The sequence below is a fragment of the Pygoscelis adeliae genome, unplaced genomic scaffold, assembly GCF_000699105.1.
Source record: "Pygoscelis adeliae isolate BGI_AS28 unplaced genomic scaffold, ASM69910v1 Scaffold108, whole genome shotgun sequence".
NCBI classification, from domain to species: Eukaryota; Metazoa; Chordata; class Aves; order Sphenisciformes; family Spheniscidae; genus Pygoscelis; species Pygoscelis adeliae.
In genome coordinates this window covers 7,462,988-7,486,626 of record NW_008825498.1, presented here as the reverse complement: position 1 = coordinate 7,486,626, position 23,639 = coordinate 7,462,988, and the positions used below count along the sequence as shown (strand labels likewise).

The 23,639-nt window shown below is 38.9% G+C and overlaps 1 protein-coding gene across 1 annotated transcript in view; it reads right to left on the bottom strand.

Moving 5' to 3' along the window:
- Positions 1-22,576, bottom strand: part of ZNF521 (zinc finger protein 521) — a 229,419-nt gene extending 206,843 nt beyond the window's left edge. Inside the window, exons 1-4 of the mRNA XM_009331439.1 lie at positions 22,471-22,576; positions 9,583-9,645; positions 8,476-8,535; positions 2,707-2,886 (exon numbers count right to left, since the gene is read on the bottom strand). Of these exons, the coding sequence (XP_009329714.1) occupies positions 2,707-2,886; positions 8,476-8,535; positions 9,583-9,616 (274 nt within the window). The 5' untranslated portion in view covers positions 9,617-9,645; positions 22,471-22,576. The remainder of the gene's footprint in view (positions 1-2,706; positions 2,887-8,475; positions 8,536-9,582; positions 9,646-22,470) is intronic.
- Between the last annotated feature and the right edge of the window lie 1,063 nt (positions 22,577-23,639).

The window sequence follows — 23,639 nt, the reverse complement described above, 5'->3', positions numbered from 1 at the left end:
TCTTCAGTACCTGAGATGAGGCCCAGATTGGAAAGATCATACATCAGGATAGATGATACACTCTGCCCTTCTCCAGAGAGAACACAGTTGACCCAAACAACAGAATATAGTAGAAGAAATTCAATTTTGGTAAACCTCTTGCCTTTCATTAACCACTTAGTGACAGACAAATACCTTAGGGTGTCTACTAGTTTCATTGGGACTCCTCCAAAAGGAGACAACCAGAGCAATTTTGTAACACCCTGTCACGTCAGAAGACTGTGATGAGAAAGGGAGGTGTAACCGTCCCTCCATGGTAATACTTTTTTTGAAAACTTTGAACCTGAGCGTGGCATCCAAAGGCACTGGTGGAAGTCCAAGAGAAAGGCAAGAGTCCAGGGAGCTTGCCTAAAATGCTAAAAGCAAACTTTATTTTTGTCAAATATATATTGTGCTCCAGAAGAGAAAGGTAAGCTGCTTGTCTGTCAACTGTTTGTCACTGATTAACTAAAAATAATCTAAAACGATGAGGTTTTCCTAAATGTTGTATCCTTAGTGTTAGGCCATACATGCAGCTTAGGACCCTGCACTGAATTCACCTCACTAACCACCTGTTTAGTACTTTTTTCCTGGAGAAAGAAATCCTCAACTCTGGCCATTCCATCCAGGTCCCCACAGGAGCTTAAGGGTGTATTTTCATCATTTATATTCAGAAACAGAAGACAGTTGGCTTTTTGTCAACTTGGTAGTCCAGAAGGATGTGCAGTTTAGGTTTTTGTTCACTTCATTAGCTTTCAAACAGTACGATCTCTTCCCATTCACTATCACAAGTTTCCTTGAAAGAGAGGCAAAGGTATTTTTAGGAACTTAAAAAATTTCCTTCAAGATTCATTTTCATTCCCCCATACATCATAGATGTATTCCTGCCTTTACACATGCACCCTTAATTGACTAATCCAGCGTACTTGTTTTCACTTTCATTTAGCAACACAACTCTCAGCAAGAACTGCTGCGTTCAGGAGCAGTTCTCTGGGACTCTTCCTACTTACTGCTCCCCCACCTGCTTTTCTTCAGTTTCTCAACCCAACTGTGCACGCACTGTTCAGTGCATTCTGCTTGCAGCTTTAAAGCAGAGAAACCAGTTGGTAGAAGTGGGGAGAGTGGGCAGCGACTAACTAACCAGAAAGGAGAAACAACCATATCAGATCAAGGTGAAAAAACAAGGATGAATAGATGGGATCTGAGGCAGTAAAGGGGAGATCCAGAGGATCGGGGCAGGGAGAATGCTTTCTGGGAGATGGAAGGAAGAGGCAAGCTAAAGCCACTGATTTTTCAGCATAGAAAGAGCAAAAGAAAGAAGAGAGGTATGAAGAAAAGGAGAGAAAAACATTAAGTTTTTTAAAGTCAAGAGAATATCCATACTAACAGAAACCATGAGCAATACAGACAAATACATTCTAGAAGTTTGTAGGAGTGATTAGGGAATGGCAGAACTGACTGTATCTGAAGTTAGAAAAAACATTTTACAGGCAAGAAAAGGCAAAGCGATATATTAATAAAAGTAAACATTTCTTGCTGCAGCAGATTTTCATCTTCCATAATTTGAAGTTGGGATTAAAACCATTTGACAAATTCACACTACTTCCTCAACTTTCCTTCTGCTACTGCCCACTTATTCCTCTTCTGCTCACCTTCTTTTCACACTTCGTCCTCAAGAGCAGTACTGCTACTTGACTTTTATGTCATCCTGCCAGGACTTAGCCTATGGATTTACTGGAACCAAAAATAACTCAGAAAGCTCTCCAAACATGAGCACACGCACACTTTCTAAAAGCATTCTCAAATGGGAATGATGGCTTTCCTTGTTTACAAAGTCATAATACAGAAAGGTTTTTAACATAACTGCACTGCACAATAAATACATTTTACACTGTAGAGGCTAAAACTAAAGTACCATCTAATAAAAAATAAAAATGCCTTTCTGTTGATACTGAGTCTATTTGGATGCATACCATCAAAAGACCTACTAAAACTAAAGGGCAAAACTACTTCAGCAGATTTCATGTGGTTTCCTAGGTGAGGGGGCTGTCTACAATCATTTCAAAGAGGAACCTGGTTTGGCTACAGGTCCATTCACCCAGCTCTGCTCAATTCAGTAGTATCTGATCAGTGCTCAGTTCTGCCCCTTGACTGAAGCTGAGATTTTATTTTCCCCTCTAACAATTTGCTTCATTCCTCTCAACTTTCAGTTACTGATTACTGTACAGTCATTTGCAGTTAACAGTTTAGACTAAGGCAACATCCAGCCCAGATCTGCAACATGCCACTGTGCAAATTCATTCATTATGCGGCTACACCTAAACCCCACTTACAAATACTCTCTGCGTTCACAGGTGACTTAGTAAAATACATGTATAAGCAAAGTACGGAAAGCTGTACAGTATGAATCTAGAAAATACACGCAGCAGCCAGGCACAGACAGCTAACGAACACTTTAAATACACTGACAATACAGTAATTATCCATACATCCTTCGGTATGAAGGAAATTTATAGTGCCCCATTTACAGTATAATCCTGTCCCAGAATCTGTTTATAAAGGTTTCACCCAAGCATTCAAGTGCAGGAAAATAAAATAACTGAGAAAGGAGCAGGGAGATCAAAAGCAGAGGATGGGAATCAGAAATAGAACAGTGCACGAAACCACAAAGTGGTAAGTATTGTTTACCTGTCAGTTGACATTGATTAATCTTGTGTTCTGTGATATCACTCAGTGACTCAAACACCTGGAGGCAGCTGTCACAGCTGTGCACAGCTTCTTCTTCTAACTCCTCCCCTTCATCCGGCCTTTTCTTACAGTCTAGCACTTCTCCATCTTCTGCCTTGTCTTCTAGTTTACAGCTAGGGTCTGAAAGAAAATCAAGACCGTGACGTCAGGCATCTAAGAAGAGAACCTTTAAAAAGAAAAAAAAAAAAATCAAGATAGGTTCTTGTGGTAATGATGAGAAGAAACATATTTGTCATGAGCCTGCAGCACACTGTAGATTTTATTGCTAAATAAGCAAAGGAGGTTTTTTCCTTAATTTTTTTTCTAATCTCAATGAAAGGAGAATTTCCCTTCTACTCCCACAAATGCAGCTCCATTTCTCACTCAAGCAATTCTTCCATGCTTCAATGTTAGGTTTGCCAATTTTATCACAGCTATTGAAACTGCTTTGATCATTGTAAGAAAGGATAAAGCACCTATGCAATTAGTCTTCAATGAAAAGAAAAATCAAATCAATGAGTGTGCAGGAACTTCTTTTCACTGTTAACTACAGCGTTTCACAGGAAATTACCAGAATTAAGAGACTAACAAATTTGATTTACATAAACATGAAATTAATCTTGATTTTACAACCCACTCCGATACTCCATCACCACATTATTTGACACAAACAAAGCCCTGGAAAGATTATACCCTGGGTCAAAATGCTACACGTGCTTTGAACTTGTGTATGACTTAGGACAAACCCGATAAAGTTCCTGTATTTGCCAGATCATGGAAAACTGGAAATTAACTACTGTAAAACCTAAATAGTGCACAAGGAGAGCTTTGTCTGTTTGCCATGTTAACAAGCATTTTGGGGATAGCAGGATAGACGTAGCCTCAGAGCAGCAGTCCTGAGCCCAGTTGAAGCTTCTGAAGCAGAAGGAATGTGTGGTCTCACTGCCATCCCCTATGTGCAGAGAAGCCACACAGCTTGCTGCACTACCTCAGTTCTGCAGATGACCAGCGCAGAGTGAGATAATGTGAAGTCTAGAACTTTTTCTCCTCTGAGGAGGAGCGGAGTAGCTTTAACTACTCCTGACTTTTTGCCTACTTTACTAAAAGCTTCTTTCAAAAGACAGAAATAAAACAGTCTGTCTTCCCTAATAAAGCAAGCTGGCACTTAACTTTGTTTTTCCTTGGGAACCACAGTACAACAAGTGAAATGCAGAAGCAAAATGGTTGTGTACATTCCAGCAAAAGGAATGCTAGTGTTTCACTACTTTTCCCTTTTCTGCTTTGGCCGCCTCATCTTTCCTTTTAGATATTTGAGAGAGCTAAGACCGAAACAAGTAATTTTAGAAAACAAGGACAAACTCACATAATAACAGGAGATTATGCAAGTACATTTTAAGATGTTACACTCTTTAGCCAAGGGGGTGACTAACCAGGAGTAAGCTTCTTGTCCACAGCAACAAAGAGGTGGTATCTGTGAACCCGCTTTATTTAGCATTGCAATTGATTAGGATCACGCACAACTACTTGAAAGGAGAGAAACTAAAACATGCTAACACTAAATTCATATTAGAATGGGGAAGGGGTGAGGAGGAGGAGGGTGATTCCACTTTTCTTAAATCCTCTCTCAGCACCCTACAGTGATGTGGGCACAACCATACCTGTATTTGCCACTGCGCACAAAGCACAGGCGTTCTTGCTGCCCACAATGAAGGTCAGGGCTCTCATCACCTTTCTACATCCTTTGGTCCACACTGCTGCACCCTGCCCTTCAACTGTTCAAACACAGACAGACCCGCAAGCGGAAACTGGAAATGACCCATGTCAGGAAGTCTTCCTCATGCTATGTGGCTTGTGATCAAACCAAGGAATTTCTTTTGACAGGGGTAAAGGGCAGAATTTATTTTTAAGGGAAATATATTACAGAGGGAAACCAGATTAATTTTAAAAAATAAAAGAACACGTTCTGAAGGCAAAAACATATTTGCTGTGCAAACGCCCTGCCTATACACCGAGTGTGATCCTTGTATGACAAATTATATTCACAAGGTTCTTTCAAGAGTGAAAAATTCAGCTTGGGCAGGTACTTCCAAATAGAGTAGTCTGCAAATTTACACTCAAAAAAGGGATGCTAATTAAATAAAAGGACTTTATGGCATTTTAGCCATTGTTGAATGCTCAGAATCTAATAACTCCCATTGCCACTTCATTTTCCAAGATATTTTGCAAGATTAGTAAAAGTAGTTAGGAGATCACCAGGTTATAAGCAGTTCAGAAAAAGAAATAATTGTCTTAACTGTTGCAAACTGACCCCAACATCATTTAACACTTGTTGGAAGGCAGCATGTGCACATCACATACTATTAGTTGTTCAGCTCAAGCTCCCAGTTTCATCTCATAAAACTGACAGCACTCAGGGAAACGTGGGCACTGGGTTTGAATTTTAACATGAGTATTTAAATGCTGCACATAAAGTTTACAGACCTGTTTGTTTTAAAATAAGGGTAGCGTCTGACTCTGCTTTAAGTACAATGCTGAAGGAAAGAAAAGGGAGGGAAGGGAATTCTCAAGACTTATTATTCAGAAACACTTGCACTTTACAGGAATTCAGCAATACGCACACACGTATGCACAGATGCACCCCTTAGTGCACAAAAGCCTAAAGAATCGCTCAATTTAAAGCTTCCTACTTAGAGACCAGTTATTAAAATCAGAATCATTTTAAGACTAATAAATGTTTTGCTTCTCCTTCTGCATTTGCAGATATAAACTCTACAGGGACAGAAGTCAGTCAAGCTTATTCCCTTCTGCTGCAACTTTAGAATACATGCTCTAGCCAACTGGCACATTTGTTTTTAGGTCAACACTTAAGTGGGACCCTCTGGGACCTAGGTTCGAGTTTAGCCTACGACAGCTTTGTGAAATGAGTTCTGGCAGTCTCAGCCCCTCTCAATGAATGCATTTCCACTGTGATCCGCTTCCATGAAGAGATGACACCACCAAAATAAAAATATATTTTAAGAGAGAAAATATCGTTTGGATGCTTTGCAAATAGATAGCTTTTCTGTTACAACAACCATCAAGAGCTGGTCTAACCTTAAATGGTTACTTAAACTGAGGATAAGCTGCCTTATTTGAGCTGCTCTTTTGAAAGACTAGAATAAAACATATTTTATAAAGGCAATATACATTCATCTATACTTTCTCCTTAACTTCCCATTCAAAGCTCATGCTCGCATACAGACTTCAGGGCAAATGTCATTCATCTCCCACATTTCTTTCTCCCCAATATCTGCAACAACAGCCACAATTCCCTCAACAAAGATTGTCTTTATAGTAAGATTACCTGTCCCAACAACTGCAAATGCCACTGTCATTTCCAGAGGCTTCCCTGCCCTATTTCAGAGGCTGCCGTGTACTATATGAATTTTTTCAATACACATCAGCAACAATACACACACCGGCTCCATCTGCAGATATCATTGAAAATTATCTAGTATGGAAAGGAGGGTTACATTTTTGGAACAGAAATAAATTCAGCCTATTAAGGCACTTTAAAAAAAAAAAAAAAAAGAGAAAGAACAGTTGTCTTCTGTTACTGATTATGTTAACATTATTTATAAATGGAAATTAAAAGAAGCATGATTTTCTCATTATTATGTTCCCTGGCAGGTGGTTCTCCCCTTCCCTTCTTCCTCCTCCTCGTAAGGGATGTTATTGCTGTAGCTTGGTCTAATAAAACTGCAACTTTGGGGAAAATGAAAAATTGCATTGGCTTAAAAGTGTTGGAGGCAATAAAGCCATGGACTTCAATTAATTTCAAGTATGGAGCGGTTTAAGGCCAACCAGCAGAAATTCTATTCTGTCCATGCAAAAATGAGGTTTCACCACATTTACTTTTTATAACCCGTATAAAAGTCAAGTAAAAGTAATGAATATCTAAAAGCCATCTCAGTGGACTGGCGAAGACTATCTGTATTCTTGAAACTCATCTTACATATTTCAGCCTATGCTACAAGGATCCATAGCTAATCACAACTGAAACATCAAACTACCAAGAAAACAGCCTCCTTTCCAATCCATTTCACTGCCTTGCAGCAGACCTCCTTCCAAGCCACTTCTGCATGGAAAAGTGCTGGCAAAAGAAAGGAAAACTTAGATCATGTGGTTATAATTATTACCAGGCAAGGAATATTTCTTCAGCTCAGTGGAAAAGTAAAACTCTGTCGCTTTCTGCTCCCAGTAGTGTCCATCGCAAAACAACTGCCTCATTAAATCTCTGCAGTAAGATTAATATGCCGTAGCTGCACTACATTTATAACTTGGTACTCTATAAAAAGCACATTTAATGGTTAGAGCCAGAGCTTAGATACAAAGTATTACTATAAAAACTTCTGGCAGTGTGTACACAGTGTGGGCCTTCTGTACTGCTTGCTGTATCAGAAGGTTTTTTGTTTTTAATATCGGCACTGCATTCTTGCTATAGAGAAAAATAGAATGTTAAATCTTGCCTAGAAACAGACAGAGAATAACACAGGACATAATGGGAAATAAATAACTAGCAAGACAACTTAACCATTGAGAATTATTTTAAGAAAAAATGTGGAAAAGCAACCATTCCTTGTGATATTGATCTCCAGTTTTGCAGTCCTCTATTTTTCAACTTCATGTGTCTACAGCAGTACAAGTTTGCTTTTTTCCAAGTTTGCAGATAGCTAAACAGAGACATAAGCGTATTCAGAAGACTTTGAGAAACTTCCCATTAAAAAAGCACAGAACTCTCTCACTTTTATTTCCTCTTTTCAAACAACATAGATTATGCGCAGAGCCACTAGAACCTATAAAAGGCACCAAAGACCAAACACAAACCCACAGGACACACACACAAGAGAAATATAAAGTCTTCTAGCTGAACAAAAAATTAACTGCATTGTTCACCTTCATAAGAGGAATAACTCCAACTGTTCTCAAACAAATTACCTACACGTATTCAGAGATGACTAGCCTTCTAGGAATATCCTTAAGGAGCCAGCCCTTACTCCAAAAGGTGACCTCAGCTGAATGAATGAGACTATTCAGATGAGTCGGTCCTGCTCTTCAGATAAAATTCTGTGGAATCAGTACCAAAGACAGAAGTATTTTTTGCATTCTCAGAACCATATTAGAGAATAAAAGAGCCCTTTCTGTTATTGGGAATTAACAATTATTTCTTCATGATTATTAACAACATATATCCCTGTGATTCTGACTCAAACAACAGCTTTTTCTACCCAATCTCACTGACTTAAAATTAAGGAGCCCTAAATTAACCCCTGACTGGCAAGAAATTATACAAATAATCCTAAAAGAAATTACCCTTATCCACATAGTTTATAAATATGAAAATAGTTTAAGTGGAATGAATATTCAAGTTCATCTGAAATGGCATAGGGTGGGGTTTTATATGGGGGATGTAGAGAAGGATTATCGTTAACAAAAAAGAAAAAAAAGCATGCTGCGCTTTAGAAGCATCTCACTTTCAGCTGGATGATCTACAAAAGGCAGAATTTCAAATTCTCAGGAATTGAAAGGTACGGGGAAAGGAATGTTATTTTCCATTGCGAGCCCCAAGAATGCATTCTAAGCTGAAACGGAGAAGGAAGAGTGCAGGCTGTGCAAAAACACCCCGATACAAAAATCCCTCACACTGTTGTCAAACGGTAAGCAAGCACTAATGAAGGAATTCAGCATTACCAGTCTGTGCGGCTGTGTGTCCCACACCTGCCTGCTGGTCCTCTGTTTCATTTTCTTCTACTGTCAGAAAAAGGTAAACAAAACAAAAACAAAACAAAAAAAGATGTTAGGTAGGTAGCTGAAGTGCTTCAAGCATCTTTACACCAGCTTCAGTTCTGAAAGCCAGTAATGCTTGTACAACACGGGCAAGAAAAGCTGCACTGCAAAGTGCGAAAGTGTAGACCAGACCAAAACAGAATACATTGCTGTATGGAAGCTACAGATCTGAGAACAGAGTGACCAAATCGGTTTCATGGCTTAAAAACCAAATCGAATTTCCTCTGGGATATTTGTCTTCAATGCACTCTACTGTATTTGATTATGGAACTAAATGAGAGAATAATTCTGGGCTTTAAGATTCTACTCGCTCCACACGGATAAAAGAAAGCCTTCTCCTGGCAGACGGGAGAGGTGTGTGTGCTAATTCATACATAAGCTTTAAAAGAATAATAATAATCCTATATTCAGTAGCAAACATCTCAGCAGTGCAGACAGCCTTGCAAAGGAAAACTAACCCCATGCTGTTTTACTGTATACACCATGCCAGCATCTTTCCCTTGGCTCACAGCTTTCCAGAGCAGTAGAACTAAAAACAATGCAATTCTTGTCAGATTCACTATTCAAAACTTGTTGGGCAAGAGTGAACCTAACAAGAGCCATTCTGCTGCTACTTTGAAAAATTAGAGAGAGCTGTTCTCATATGCTCTGATATGATGCCTAAGTAAGATTGACTCTCCCAAAGTAAAAGTAAGGGAAGAGCTAAAAGGCAGAACCATTTCCTTTTTATTCTCCCAAAGACCGAGTTCTTTGAGTTAGAGAACAGCGGAGAGAAAAGAATTCATTCTCCCTCCACAGGGGAAGAAGCTGAAAGGGGAAAGACTGCACTTTTACAGCATTTCCACTCCCAAGAATTCAGACCTCAAAAATAATCATGCAACTGGGTTAAAATCCAGAGATTTGGGGGGTTTTGTCCTGGTTCTTGGGACAAGAGAGTGCAACACTTAGGGTCACATATAAATCTAGACATATATTCAAAAGAAGAGATACATATACACACTCCACAGGTACCTCTTTTCCTCCTCCGCCAACCCCAAGGCTTCATACAACTGGTTGTTTCTAGAATCTGAGTTTCTAGAAAAAAAACACCAGTTTTCATAAGGACACTCAGGACACCAGAAACTTGAAACACAGTGCATATATTAGAAAGAGTCAAGTACAAGCTCTGGAGGACTCTAAACAATCTCCATCTCTGTCCCAGAGTTGTGGCTAGTAAGCACACTCTTCTCATCAACAGAGATCTGATAAAGTTTCCCCAGCCCTAGAGTAAGTCAAGTATTTCACAAAATATGATTTTAGGAGCTGACTATTTCAGCTGAACTTCTTGTTCATGAAGTTCATGAACAAGTTCACTTGCAGACGTGAAGTTACCAGTACTTCAGCTGTGATCATACTGTATGATTTTCTTTGTAATGCTGAAGCAGTCATCCCAGCAGCCCTCACAGCTAAAGGAAACTGGTCAGACAAAGAAAGCAATGGGAAAAGCTCATGAAAAGCTGAGTTTTGGGGAACACGTGGTCAAACACAAACTAAGCTAAATAGAAAGATTTTTCACTAGAGCAGCACAGATCAGTAAGACTCGTTAATAAAGGAAGAAAAATGAATACAACTAGTATAAAGTTTAAAAAAAAAGGTTACCACCTTTTGTGACCCCCTCAAAGCCCCCAGAGAAACCTCTGCAGCAATCCAACCTGACCCTGTTTATGCCCACCATCAGCTGTCGATCTATTTCTGAAAAATGTTCTCAAGAGCAAGCTCTAAAGCTGAAAAATGAGTCCACTGTTCCATCCCTCAAGAGGAAACTCACCTTGGTCATCAGTACCTACTGATCAACCTTATTAAAGGTTGTAGACGGATCTGTTATCTACCAGTGAAATCCTCAACCATGACACATGTCACAACTTGGTCCAGAAAGGCAGTTTAAAAACTCTACCATTTTTTAAGTTTCAAGATGGAATTGAGGTGGCCAAACATGAACTTTTCAAGAACTGATTCCCAAGTGGGAAACTTTAAAATAAAGCAGCTACCTGCTAAGAGGTAAACAAGATCTGCTTGTTTGAGCGGATCTCCACTTTTAAGTGTATGCAAACCAAAATGCAAGAGTTCATCTTTGCTGCTGTTCTGTACTGAATGTCTACAGCCACCAGCTGCAGTACCAGAATCTCTCGCTGCTAGTGAGAAGCGACTGCACACCAAAATGTGCCCAGCTTCACACTGCTGACTGAGAGGTACACCAAACATTTTTAGGTCTTCAAATGGAAAAAACAAACATGGATACTGTGTAACAAATTGTTTTCACGTATGCAATTTTGTAATGTAAAAACATGCTAGTGTATGCCTTGTGAAACCAAATGTTTAAAACTTCCCTGCTATTTAGGGATCTGAAAATTCTGTGAGAGCTGAGGTTTGCTTTCAACAAAGGCTGACCACTGTGTCTTTATTACACTAAAAAAAAAAAAAGAGGAAACCAGCATCAGAGCAGGTAACTTTGTGGTTAGCATGTTTCTAAACTGTTGTTCAAGCCCTTTAAGGATTCTCAGTTACAACAGAACCAAGTACGTCACAACAGGCCACGGCACAAAGACTTGCTAATGATATTCAACTAGACTGACATATTTGTCAGGAAAATTAAAACCTCATTTGGGGGAAAATATGGTAAAAGGAGGAAGAAAACCACCCCACAAAACCCACAGAATTAGGGAAATCTTAGCATTAGCATGAATCAACTACAAAATAGCATCTCCTTTTCCTTTGCATTAAGTTAGGTCATTCCTCCGGCTAGCAGGAGTAATTGTTATATTAAGTAAGCTACAGCTGGTAGCATCAGATAAGCTCCCAATTAGCACGTTACACCCTTCCACAACCAGATTCTGAAAACTTCAGTGCTGTTTCAGCTCTCAGACCAATGTTAAACTCACCTGACTATGAAAGGCAGTGTGACATGCAGCCAACATTAACTTCCCTTAAAAATTAACTATACCGTTTTCTTTGAGGAAAGGAAAGCAACTTTAAACAGAACCTATATAGTGAGATGCTTTAAATTTTGCTGACCAAAAACATTTCTCTGGCACTTGCATGAAAAGTAACTAAAAAAAGCCACAAGGATGATTAAAACAGTAGCGTGTAGGCACTATTATTAATTCAAACATCAAAATTACTGATACTCTAGGACTGTAATTGCACATAGGGGTGTCACCTTCATTACAGCATATACCACATCCTAGCATAAGGTAAGACAAATTCCAGATAACAAAGCGATAAAATGCTAGTAAAAGGAGAGGCCTCAGGAAACCAGAACAATAGCTTATGAATCCAGACTATGAATAAGTGATGTTACTGCTAAACAGCACTTCTAGATACATTTGAAATAATGTTTTCACGAACGCAACAATATTCCTTGTCCCTACAATCACGTGTTTATGACCACAGGTCACCTGTTTTGTTAGCTGTAGGAATATTTCTCAATTGACTTATCTGTTCCTTAAAACAACAAACCATCAAACCATACATATTTTCTCAGTGCAACTTTTGAAAAATAAAACAAGCAGGAAACCCAAATAATAAAATTTCAAAAAAAAAGACCAGATCACCACAAACTGTGGCACCACACTTCTTGAGAACAATTTAAAAAAAAAAAAAATCTCAGTAAGGAAAAACAGAATTCCAGCACGTCAATTCTATCTCCCATTATAAAAGCCTGTGGTTTGGACAGACACCAGTTTTTAAAATTTTACTGCAAAAAACATATCTCTAAACTGAAGCTGTATCTATGTGAAAGGTTAGGACATTTCAGCTTTGGTACGGCCAGTGTCTAAGGCAAACCACGATTTCAGTTCAGAGCACCTCTCAGGCTTAGGCTGCTGAATGTCAACATTAAGACCAACTATGCCTTTTTAAAGAAAAAAGAAAAAACAACCAACAAATCAGGTAGTACCATCAAGGACAGCCAATGAGGAAAACCTGTGGGAATTTTGATACAGAGATCCTAAAAATAGAATTAATCTCCTGACTGCTCTACAGCAACACCTGCTGATCAATGAGGATTTCACCCCTTTTGCTTAGAGTCTCTTCATGGGACACATGGTTAGTCTATAAAGGAGGGAGATTATTTTATAAAGTTAGTACAAAATATACACAGATTTTCTAGCTTGCAAAATCTCATTCATATTCTACTGACTAACCAGGATTCCCCTTCACTGAAGAGTTAATCCGTAGTTTTAGCACAAGTCATTTCTGGTTGATGCCTGGGAAAAACCTTGTATGGAAAAGAAATGGATAAAATTAGAGATGTGAAAAAGGACATTTTCACTGAAAGGGAAGCCTTTTGGAGAACTGTCTAAAATTTATGGCTTCTGAGCTATTACAAACTATAATAAAATAAAAGCAAAAGATAATTGAAAAAAGTCTATATTCTTCTAATCTAGGTGGGTTAATAAATTTTTAAAAAGAAAAAAAAAAAAAAAAGAACTGTCCCAAATGCCTGAGCCTCTTTTCAGCTTGTTAAACAAAGCAGGAGAAGCCACATATCCCAAAATAAACTATAAAAATAGATTGCTATTGATTTATCGCTTCCTAAAACATATTCCTTGAGAGATGTGAAAATAAACCTAATATAGTAACTAAGACTGTTGGGATAGTAAGTTTAGAATATATATTTTTAACTTGCACTTTGCATTTCCTATAATTCAATACTTAATCTATAAATTTCCATTAGCGTATGCTTAGTAATTCAATTTAAAGCCATCTTTACACAAAAGCCTTTTTCTTAGGACGGTAACTTTGCCAAGTGCATCTTCAATCTACATGTTTGAATAATTTCTGCAGACAAGTAATAGAGACACTAGCTGTATTAGCATAATCAATACACAATTTACCGAGTTACCCAGACAGAACAGAAATAAAACGTGTGTGCCATTATTTCTGTACCTACAAATGACTGTAATTTCTGGAAGTATCTCTCTACTTTTCTTTTCCCTCCTCCTCATGGCCACATAAAAAACAAGAGGACATTCATACTGCCACCATCTACAGGTAGATATTAAGTATGATTAGATAGATTAATCACATAGCAGAAGGCAAATTTAAGAGCCAGCTACAGGAGGTGCTGAGTATCCTCTAACTCTATTAAAGTCAATGGATTTTGAAGATGTTTCGCACTTTGCAATAACATGCTGTGGAAATACATCTCCATAAGGGTTCAGTCAGGATACAAAGCTGAAATTAAAGAAGTTACAGAGTAGTATTAAATGCAGGATCACATGTCAATGCATCACCTGCTAGGGCTACACGTTCCTCCGCTTTCTTCTCTCCCTAGGTACCACTGGTGCTCTAAGACTCACCTTTTAAACCCTTCTGGCCAACACATGTGAGTGCAGGATTTCACACCTGGCTACGCCATATGTGAGCAGCAATTCAGTGGGTGACTCCTGGAAGTCAACAGCCATTTCAGGCTGCTTCATAATGTCCTTTAAGACAACTGGCATTCATGAAAGTTCAGAACTACTAAGAAAATATTGTTTTCTGAACAGCTTCACCTAGTATCAATACACGTCTATCAGCTACTGGCCAGAAACCTGATTACCACTTTGACTCCCAAATGTATATGGACCCAATGACTTTAGCGTGAGAAGAGTTGGAAAGAGAAATGCATTGGCATATTATCATTTCAAATATCGACATTCCAGAACTCTATTGAAAATTAGTTCTATGTGTGCAGCCACAACTGTACAAAAATCCAATTAATCATATTGTTGTGGTTTAACCCAGCAGGCAGCTAAACACCACACAGCCGTTCGCTCACTCCCCCCCGCCCCCTCAGTGGGATGGGGGAGAGAATTGGGGAGAAAAAAGTAAAATTTGTGGGCTGAGATAAAGACAGTTTAATAGGACAGAAAAGGAAGGGGAAATAATAATAATGATAAAAGAATATACAAAACAAGTGATGCACAATGCAATTGCCCACGACCTGCTGACCGATGCCCAGCCAGCTCCCAAGCAGCCCCCAAGCAGCCGTCACCCCTCCCCCGGCCAACTCCCCCCAGTTTATACACTGAGCATGACGTCACATGGTATGGAACACCCTTTTGGCCAGTTTGGGTCAGCTGTCCTGGCTGTGCCCCCTCCCAGCTTCTCACTAGTGGGGCATGAGAAGCTGAAAAGTCCTTGACTAGTGTAAGCACTACTTAGCAACAACTAAAACATCGGTGTGTTATCAACATTATTCTCATCCTAAATCCACAACACAGCACTGTACCAGCTACTAGGAAGGAAATTAACTCTATCCCAGCAAAAACCAGGCCACATATGCATGAATATTTGTATTTCTGATTTGTTCTCCTTTGTGCTTTGACATACCCCTTTTCCTATTTCTACCCTCCCCAGCATTGTGACAGTATTCTCTTGATACTTGGAAATTATTATTTTCCTTACAGGATTCCTGTTACATAAAGCATTTTTCTTCTTGCATTTGCTTTTTCCAGAAGACAAAGCCCCTCATAGCATTCATATTTTTTACTCCTCTCTTTAGTCTATCCCAACACTGAGCTTGGGTTTTTTTCCCCCTAATGTTCTTCCTGTAGAAAGACCGAATTAGGAGTTCCCAATTAGACTGCAGTGGTTGGAAAATATTATTCTTATGCTAAAATAAAGTATTTTCCTAGGCAGCACATAAACATAAAAGTAATGAATATACTTTGGAAAAGTGGAAAGAAGTTATGCTTAAGAAATCCTTTGGATATTCTTCCAACCCTTGATCTCAAGGATGACAGTATCCAAATGTGGCAGCCCAAAGACGTCCAGTTTTACATAACATTGTGTGCAGAAAAGGCCGAAGATGCTCTTTCCTGCAGCAGAAGGAGAATTCTACAGAAACCCCAAAGCTAGGGGTGGTGGGGATATCTTTTTCTGGATAGCTGAGGTAGTAGATTAATTAATCCCACCCAGAATGCTAACTTTGCCTCCCTAATCATGCATCTTTTAACAAGCTTAAGCCACATCTACATATACTCGTATTTTTATTGTTTAAAGTAAACTAATAAAGGTATTCTGTATTTTAAAAAGTACTTTTCTCCAAAGAATCTTAAAGCTTTTTATAAACCTCAAGTAAATTCCAGACATCCCTAAGACTCTCTATCATGCAATGTAACAGATTATAATGGATCTCCAAGTCAAATTGAGGACCACGGTGAGAATTAGCAAAGCAAGAGGAAATCTCTCTGGGAGTCAATTCTTAGTACCAGGGTCAGGACTTTCAGCTGTCCTGCCTGTCTCAAAGTACTGAGTACTCCACCTCCACCTCCATTCCTGACAATGTGACTGTGGGCATCCAGTTCATTTTGAGGAAAGACAGAAGCTAGGAGGCTAAGATAAATGTTAAGCCTAATTACCAAACCCAGTACTTAACACGAATGCTTTCAGAGTGATTCCTCTCAGTATACTGAAGCTATGTATCACCTAAACTTTCTTACTCTCTCAGAGGGACATAACTAAGAATTTCTGGTACTCCTACAGACCTGTATTTTCAACTGTGCTTAGAAAACAGGAAATTCATTAAACACTGTCTACGAAAGCCTAAACTCAGCAAGAAAGAGCAATTTGAATCAAGCTGATGCGTGGATCACAGAACGTCGAAGTAACCAACATTACACAAGTCTGAAGACAGGTGATGTAAGGAAGGGCTATGAGGACCTACAGTAAAGGTTACTGTAGATGATCATTGCCTTTGAAAGTTAAGTCGTTTATTTGTGTGCCTAAAATGAGACACTTAAATTGAGGAGTTTGGATTGTCTGACACGTTCCAACACCAAAACAAAATACAGCTGCATGCTTTGGCTCTATTACCTAAAGACATACATTTGTCTGAGTCAAAAAACCCTCCTCCTTTCAATTGAGATTATCCCTGATTTACCAGAGATCTCCATCTATTGTGTACCAGGGTTTTACACGTTTGTTTTTGATCCCTCAAACTCTCTGACTTTCCATCACGTAGAACAGCACTCTGGTCTATATCCACAAAGGAGCTTAGAAGCCCAAAAACTAGTGAGGGGATGCTGCATCTAAATTGCCAGAAGTTTTGCTCAGATGCCACTCAAGTCAGGCAGTACCTATGGTTTTATCATCCAGGCTTTCTCAGTGCTGTGCAGCTCAATGCTGAAATCAAACCAAAGCCCCACCGCAGCTGGCTAGTGGAAGGTTAAATATTCTCCTGCCTGCTCTGGCTTTGGATGCAGTCTTATGGGCTCATTCTTCAGAGTTTACATACCCTTCCCTGGTTGCTACAAGATACTGGCAGAAAATGTGTGGGCTGAAAGACCTCTTCCTTTCCCCCTCTTGCCCACACCCACTGGTTAGATCACCCACCCAGGATGTGGGTGGCACCAGCTCAACTTTCTTCTCTATCAGAAGGATTTGTACTCACGTTACGAGCTTCCTAACAAAGAGCACCCACCCTCAGACTTGAGATGCACTCATTCATTGCTGTTGAAGCTGACATACCTCATCTACGATATTCACTGAACTAGAAAGAAGGAGAATTAGCATGATACCTTATCCTTGTGGTTAGGGCACCCACATGGGAAGTGGGACACATGGACTCCAGTTCTAGTTTCACTGAAATAATTCATCAGAAGTATTATTGCAGTAAGTACTTGGCAGACCAGGACCCAGGTCTCCTCTTTCTCCATTGGTACTCAAGCCGTTAGAGCCGCAAGTCTTGTGTATGAGCGCTCTTTCTCACCCTCTTGTCCAACAAATACTTAATTACACTTTCGAAAAAGGAAACGTCGTTGACAAAAATAAAAGGGCAACTCACACTCATTGCACAATATGCTGCTGTGTAATGAGTGACGTACTCCCTGTGAGATACAGATTCAAACACCCTTAGACAAGCACAGAACAGAATCCCCGCCTCTCACATCCTAGCAGAGCAAATAACTTTCCCTCTTCAGTAAAGGGGAGAGGAAGAGCAGCAGCACAATCCCTCCGTTCTTTCTAACTTGGGAGGAAGTGAAAAACCTGTCCCCTATCTCCAAAAAGCTGGATCGGGTAAGTGACTGCTTTGAGATACCCTATTACACTAAGACACCCACATCTAGAACAGGGGAGGAGCTAAGACACACTATTCTTTCCAGGTTTTTCCTACTGTTTCCTTAAGGTAGTTCCCACTCAACAACATTCATAAACCCCTAACCTACCTATAAATTATATAAAGAATCCAAGCGCCTGGTGCAAGATGACTATTCCACTAGGCAACCAGGCACCTGTAAACTAAGCACTGCAGTAATAGTGCCTTGCAGCATGCAAGCCCTTTTTTTTGGACCTAACCTTAGAGCTTTCTGACCTTGCTTCATTGATTTACATTTGTATCTGGCGAGCAAGTCTTCCGCTCAACAGATTCACCAGAAATCGCAAACCAAAATCTTTTCCTATGCTCTAGCTCTTTATAAGTCACGTAACACAATCCCTTCCCGGCAGTTGCATGCGCAGACCAATAGCAACCCATTTCCTCCTCCCATCTTCAGAGTGAAAACGTTACATCAGGCATGGATCTTGACATCCTGTTGTCCTGGAACCAGTGAATCAGAAAGTTCCTTCCTCACAATTGTATTCTTTGGAGGTGGAAAATAATTAACTTCCCCACCCCCTCCTCCTTCCTACTGCCACTATCAAAGTTAGACATTCACTTGACTCTGTCTGGAAAAAAAAAAACAGCCATCATAATTCAGTGCCAGAGAAAGTTTTGTTGATCAAAGCATATCCTAGTCTTCCCAAGGACACTGCCTCACTACATCACATCATCCAGTCCAGCAACACAGCAGGTATCTTATTTTTGTTTTTAAAGTTCCTTTCAAGAAGTTAATGAGTCAATAATGGAAGTTGAACTTGATAGGTTATCAAAAGAAGTGAACAAGAAAAAATAAAACTAAAAAATCAATTACCACAGAATTCATTGTTCGAAATATATTTTCCCGACAAAGCACAACTTAATAATAGTAAGGGCACAACAAGTTTCAGGGACTGTATACAAAAGCCATCTATTGTGCAGTTAACCAGGACATTTAGACTTAAAAGTGCTCTAGCTTTTCCACACTCGTGTGGAACACCGAGCATCTGTATAGGAAACCAGGAGATAGATTTTTTCACTTCTTGTTAGGTAAGGACAAAATTCCTGTTCCAGGTTATTGCCTTCCATGAGAGAATAAGCTCTCCAGAAATGGGGTTTGGGAAGTTGGGAAAACACCAATAGCCTCACTAGCAACATCCTGTCCATTCGTCTGCAGGGCAAAAAGGTGTTCTGCTTCGGCCAGCAGGCTGATTAACTAATGACTAGTACTTTCAAATTGGTAAGAAGGCTAACTAGTTACTGCTACTATATTTTTAAAGGAACCATAGTAAGCCCCTATCACATTAAAAAAGAAGGGGGGGGGCAGAAGTCACTATACCAACAGATATATAAATTACTTTAAGAAATCTTGAAGGACTACAAATCCTAACCTTAGAAAGAAAAAATTGCACCTAATTGCACCTATATTTAAAAGTGAAAGTATCAGATCAATCACTTACTCAAAAAACACCCCTCTGTCTTGCTCCCATAATAAAAAAAGAGAGGGAAAAAACCACAACGAAAACACATACCCGCAAAACCTAAAATTTCACTTGGCATTAATTGTGCAGAATTGGTAAGCAACAATGCTACAACCCTTCTGAGTATACATTATACGGATTCAACTGTACAAAGAAAAGTTGTGGTATAGCATGCACAGCATCACTCTAGCTAAAGGAAAATCTAAAGACCCAAATGGGCACACACCAGAAGAACATGATAACCTAGACTAAATCCTTAAAAAGGAGGAAAAAAACCCCCTCTACATCTTTTTCTCAATAATTATGCAGTATAGAGGGAAAAAAAGTGTTTGAAACTGAAGGAATGTGAAGTGGGGAAAAACAGCGTGACCACTGTTAACTAATATTGTAAATACGGAGGACAATGGTCCTGGTTCAAAAATCCATTGGAAGAGGGCAATTTTGTGCAGTCTTACTAATGTGTGCACAGAAGAACATAAAGCAGGTTTTTTTGGAAAGTAGGAGGGCTGAATGAAAATGTTAATTATAACATGTTGTAATAAGGATACCCCCAAGAACAGCCCTATCTTTTTTGCTACAGCAGAGTCCCTAGGCATATGGTTAAGTACTCCTTGATCATTATCCTGGCTAAAACTAAAGCTACTGAAGTTTAGGAGACTCATATCTAACAGAATTTCTTTCATCTCTAATAATTGCTAAACTAGCATAATTACTCATACTTGAGGTGAAATAGAACCCAAGTTGTCTAAAATTAAAATTGAAACAAAAACAAACCTCAGCACCTCTTTCGGGTTTTGCACATTCATCTGCTGTCAGAATCCTATGCCAAGTGTTGCATTATGATTTACAAGCTTCTCTTGTGCTATCTGACTTTTGTAGAGAGAGCAACTGAAAAACTTTAATGCTTTGTAGTAACACACTGCAAAATATATTTGAAAACAGACATGTACATTTTCACAGCACCAAATAAACCAGGCCCAATTCTTCATGGAACTGTATGTTGCCCCTTCAGGGAAAAATATATGTACATATGTATATATGCCACAGTTCTGATTTAAGTGAAATAGCGCATTTTCCCCACACCCAGCTGAGACCGATTTTGAGCTCAGGTAGCCCTACAGGAACCAATGAAAACCGTAAAATACAGCTGGGAAAAGATGCTAAGAGGTCTGTCTTAAGGTATCAGCATTTATACTATATTTTAATCAATCTAAAAAAAACAACTCCAAGTACCTTATTTTCCGTGTTTTACACAGAAAAAACACTGAATCCGTATGGTGTACATAAAACATTAACAGTTCTTCTAGATCCTTTCCTCATGTACAATTATTCAAAAGGAAGACTTTTTTTCCAAAATGTGCGAGTTTCAAAATACTGAATCGTGTTTCAGAACAAAGAAATGAGAGCTATTAAACCCATTGTAAATTAGACTGAATGAATTACAGAGCAACATAAAGCCTTTCAAGACATCTGAGATCATGGCGGATAACGTTATCCTACACATGTTAGATAAGTGCCTCCATACTGACAGCTTCCCTTGTTACACAAGTTAACAGCAACTCGGGAAAACAAAACAAAACCAAACGTGCGGTACTTCTAAGCCTCTTAATATTATCTTTGTCACAAGATTTCACCTTTATGGAAACTACCGGTACAACCCGTAGCTGTTCAGATGCAGCCGTTTAGATGTTCACTCCTAATAGTACCTGCTCCTAAGAAGTAGACGGTGACGGTCAATATAACTCATGCTAGCCCCAAAAATGACTGGGTAGCATTACTGTAATCCTACAGCTAATGAAGGCCATCAATACCACTATACATTGCCAAAGTCAATGAATATCACTAAAGGTTAGGGATGTTTTTGTTGTTACGGATTTTTTTCGTATATAAAGGAGCTGGGGCATGCTTTGGCAAGTCAAAAAGAGAACACTATAAATAGCCTGCATTATAAAAAGATGCTAATCTTAAGTCCTCTTTGTAATTTGTTTTTTCATGTACTCTTTTATGTTCGATATCTTAATTTTTGCCCTTTTTTGGATGGCCAAATAGAAGCCAGCAATCCACTCATGCATCAAACAGATGTTTTTGCTTTTCAGGCCAAATGGAATCTTACGAATTTTTTGTTCCCTCCCTATAAAACGATGATGCCAAAATAACACAGCTCCTGAAAATGGCCCGTTCAGAAGTAGTTCTTTGGACCGGTAATACTGAAGCTTTAAGTCAAGTTCACAGAAATCATGCCAATACAAATTGCTGTTTTTGTTTATGCTGCATTGATTATGGTCTAATCAGCAGACAATCTAATGACTTTGAAGTCTAGTCCATGCAATTTAGAAGCCGGGGAGGGTTGGGGCTGAGAATGAACATTCAAATAGTTGACAGATACACAGAAATGTAAAGTCTGCTGTTTGAAGGGGATCCGAATGTCAAATTCTCTCTGAACTACTGCTGCTATTAAGTAAGATTTTTGTTTTAATCCACTACTGTTCTACCTTCCTTGGTACTACACCACATCACCTGCACCTCTGTACGAGAAACATCCTTTCGCTTCGAATTTATGATGAGAAAACAAGTCACGTTAAAACACAGGTACATTTACTCCATCCACCCAACATGAACTGAGTTGCGGTTGTAAATTCAGTCAGGATGGAAAGAGTACCTAGGTTTCCTCAAAAAGAGGGAATAACTTTAAGAGATACTCTGAGCTTGCCAAAATATTTCAAGATCCAAGCCTTCTTTAAGCAGAACAGATATGTAAAATACAGCCGATAAATTTTTCCTTCTCACCTTTCTAGGAACTAACATTCAGTAGTTTTATTCCTGCATCAAATGCGGGATACAAAATTACAATGAGTAAAAATTGACTTTGAAGTAATAACAAAATATTTTTATATTTTTTTCAAAAAGAAATCACTTTCCGAGATCAGCGCTTCTATTAAATGTGTGGGGCTGTTCTAGTTTCCTTCTGATGACTTATCTAACGCCTACAATTTCAGTGATTTTTCACGGGTGACTTTAGCATAATGAATATTACCTGACTTTAGCTTAGAGAAACCTGGGTTTAGCAGTTAGTAGGACTACATTTTCATTCCGTTTTGTGTAAAGAAGACCTGGTTTTCTTTGCAAGTGACTATCTTTTTGTAACTTTGTTTCTAAACAAAGTTTCTCATCAAAAGCCGGTAGTAAGGGCAAAAGAACAGCCTCAAGCCCTCCGGAAACTAAAACCCCGTAAACCAGAAAGGGGAGGGAGGGGAGAGGTGGTCAGTAACCTAAATGTGATATCTTGCACAGTATGCCAAGTCACAAAAAAAGGTTTACCACTCAAATGGCCAAGTTAAACAAGATACAAGCGAGCTGCTTCCCCCCCCCCCCCCGTTGCTTTCTCATCTCAGGGGGTCTCCAGCATGGTTTTACTTAGGGAATGGCGCTGCCCTTAGGTGTTAGGAGTTTAAGGAGTCATACCAATTGCCCTTCTTCAATACTCTTCATTTGCACAGTGGCTCTTTTGGGGCTTATACACAGGTATCATATCTCTGACTTATCTTTCCCCACCTGCTTTTCTCCCGCTATCCTCCCTCCCCCACCAAATGCATTAGGTGATTTTGATCACGTCAATGATACCTACTAGATTTTTTTTTCAGAAACTAGCAAAGGAAATGGGGTAAATTAATCAGTAGAATGAAATATAGGTCAGGACTGATGAGTTTGATGCAACTGATCCTTCCTCTGCCTAAAAGAACCCAGCAGTTGAACTTTAATTCCTCCTTCCTAAAGTAAAATAAGATATTCAAATTACAGTTTTTCAGAAACTTAAATAATTTACTCTCCTTTTGAGACTTTTTTTTTTTTTTGCCACAACCCTGTAGTATATTTGTAAGTGACAGTGCTTTTCACAGAAAATAATTACAATCTTCTTTTTCCTTGGAAAGATGTTTTTATTGTTTTTAAATTGTAAGAGGCTTATCTAATGTTAGCCATGCCTTTTTTCTTTCCTAGGTCCAAATCTGAAAACAAAAGAAGAAGTGGGGGGGGATTCAGACCAAATTTGGAAAAAAACCAAAAAGGGGGGGGGGGAGGGAGAGAGAAAAAGAAATAGAAAAGGAATGTAAACAGAAACCAGGGTAATTCCAAAAAATGTTTTTTCAAGAAACAGAAGAGATTTAGTCATTAGCAAGTTCTTAACACCCACCATTTCAGATGAACGTTAGTTTCAGGCATTCAATATAAAAAACTCAATTGTCATTTTGTTTTAATGTATTTACCTGCCTTGTATCAGTATTCCCCTAAGATATAAGTTTCAAATTAAGTTATCAAAAGTGACAGACATATCAAAAATATCTCTTCTATCTTCCCCCCAGAAAGGGTTGCTAAATACATGACAAATTGGAAATGTAATGTGCAACTCCATATTTTATTTAGATGTAAAACAGCACTCATGAGTTTAAATAACTCATTTACATACATTCAAAGAATAGTTTTTCAGAGGA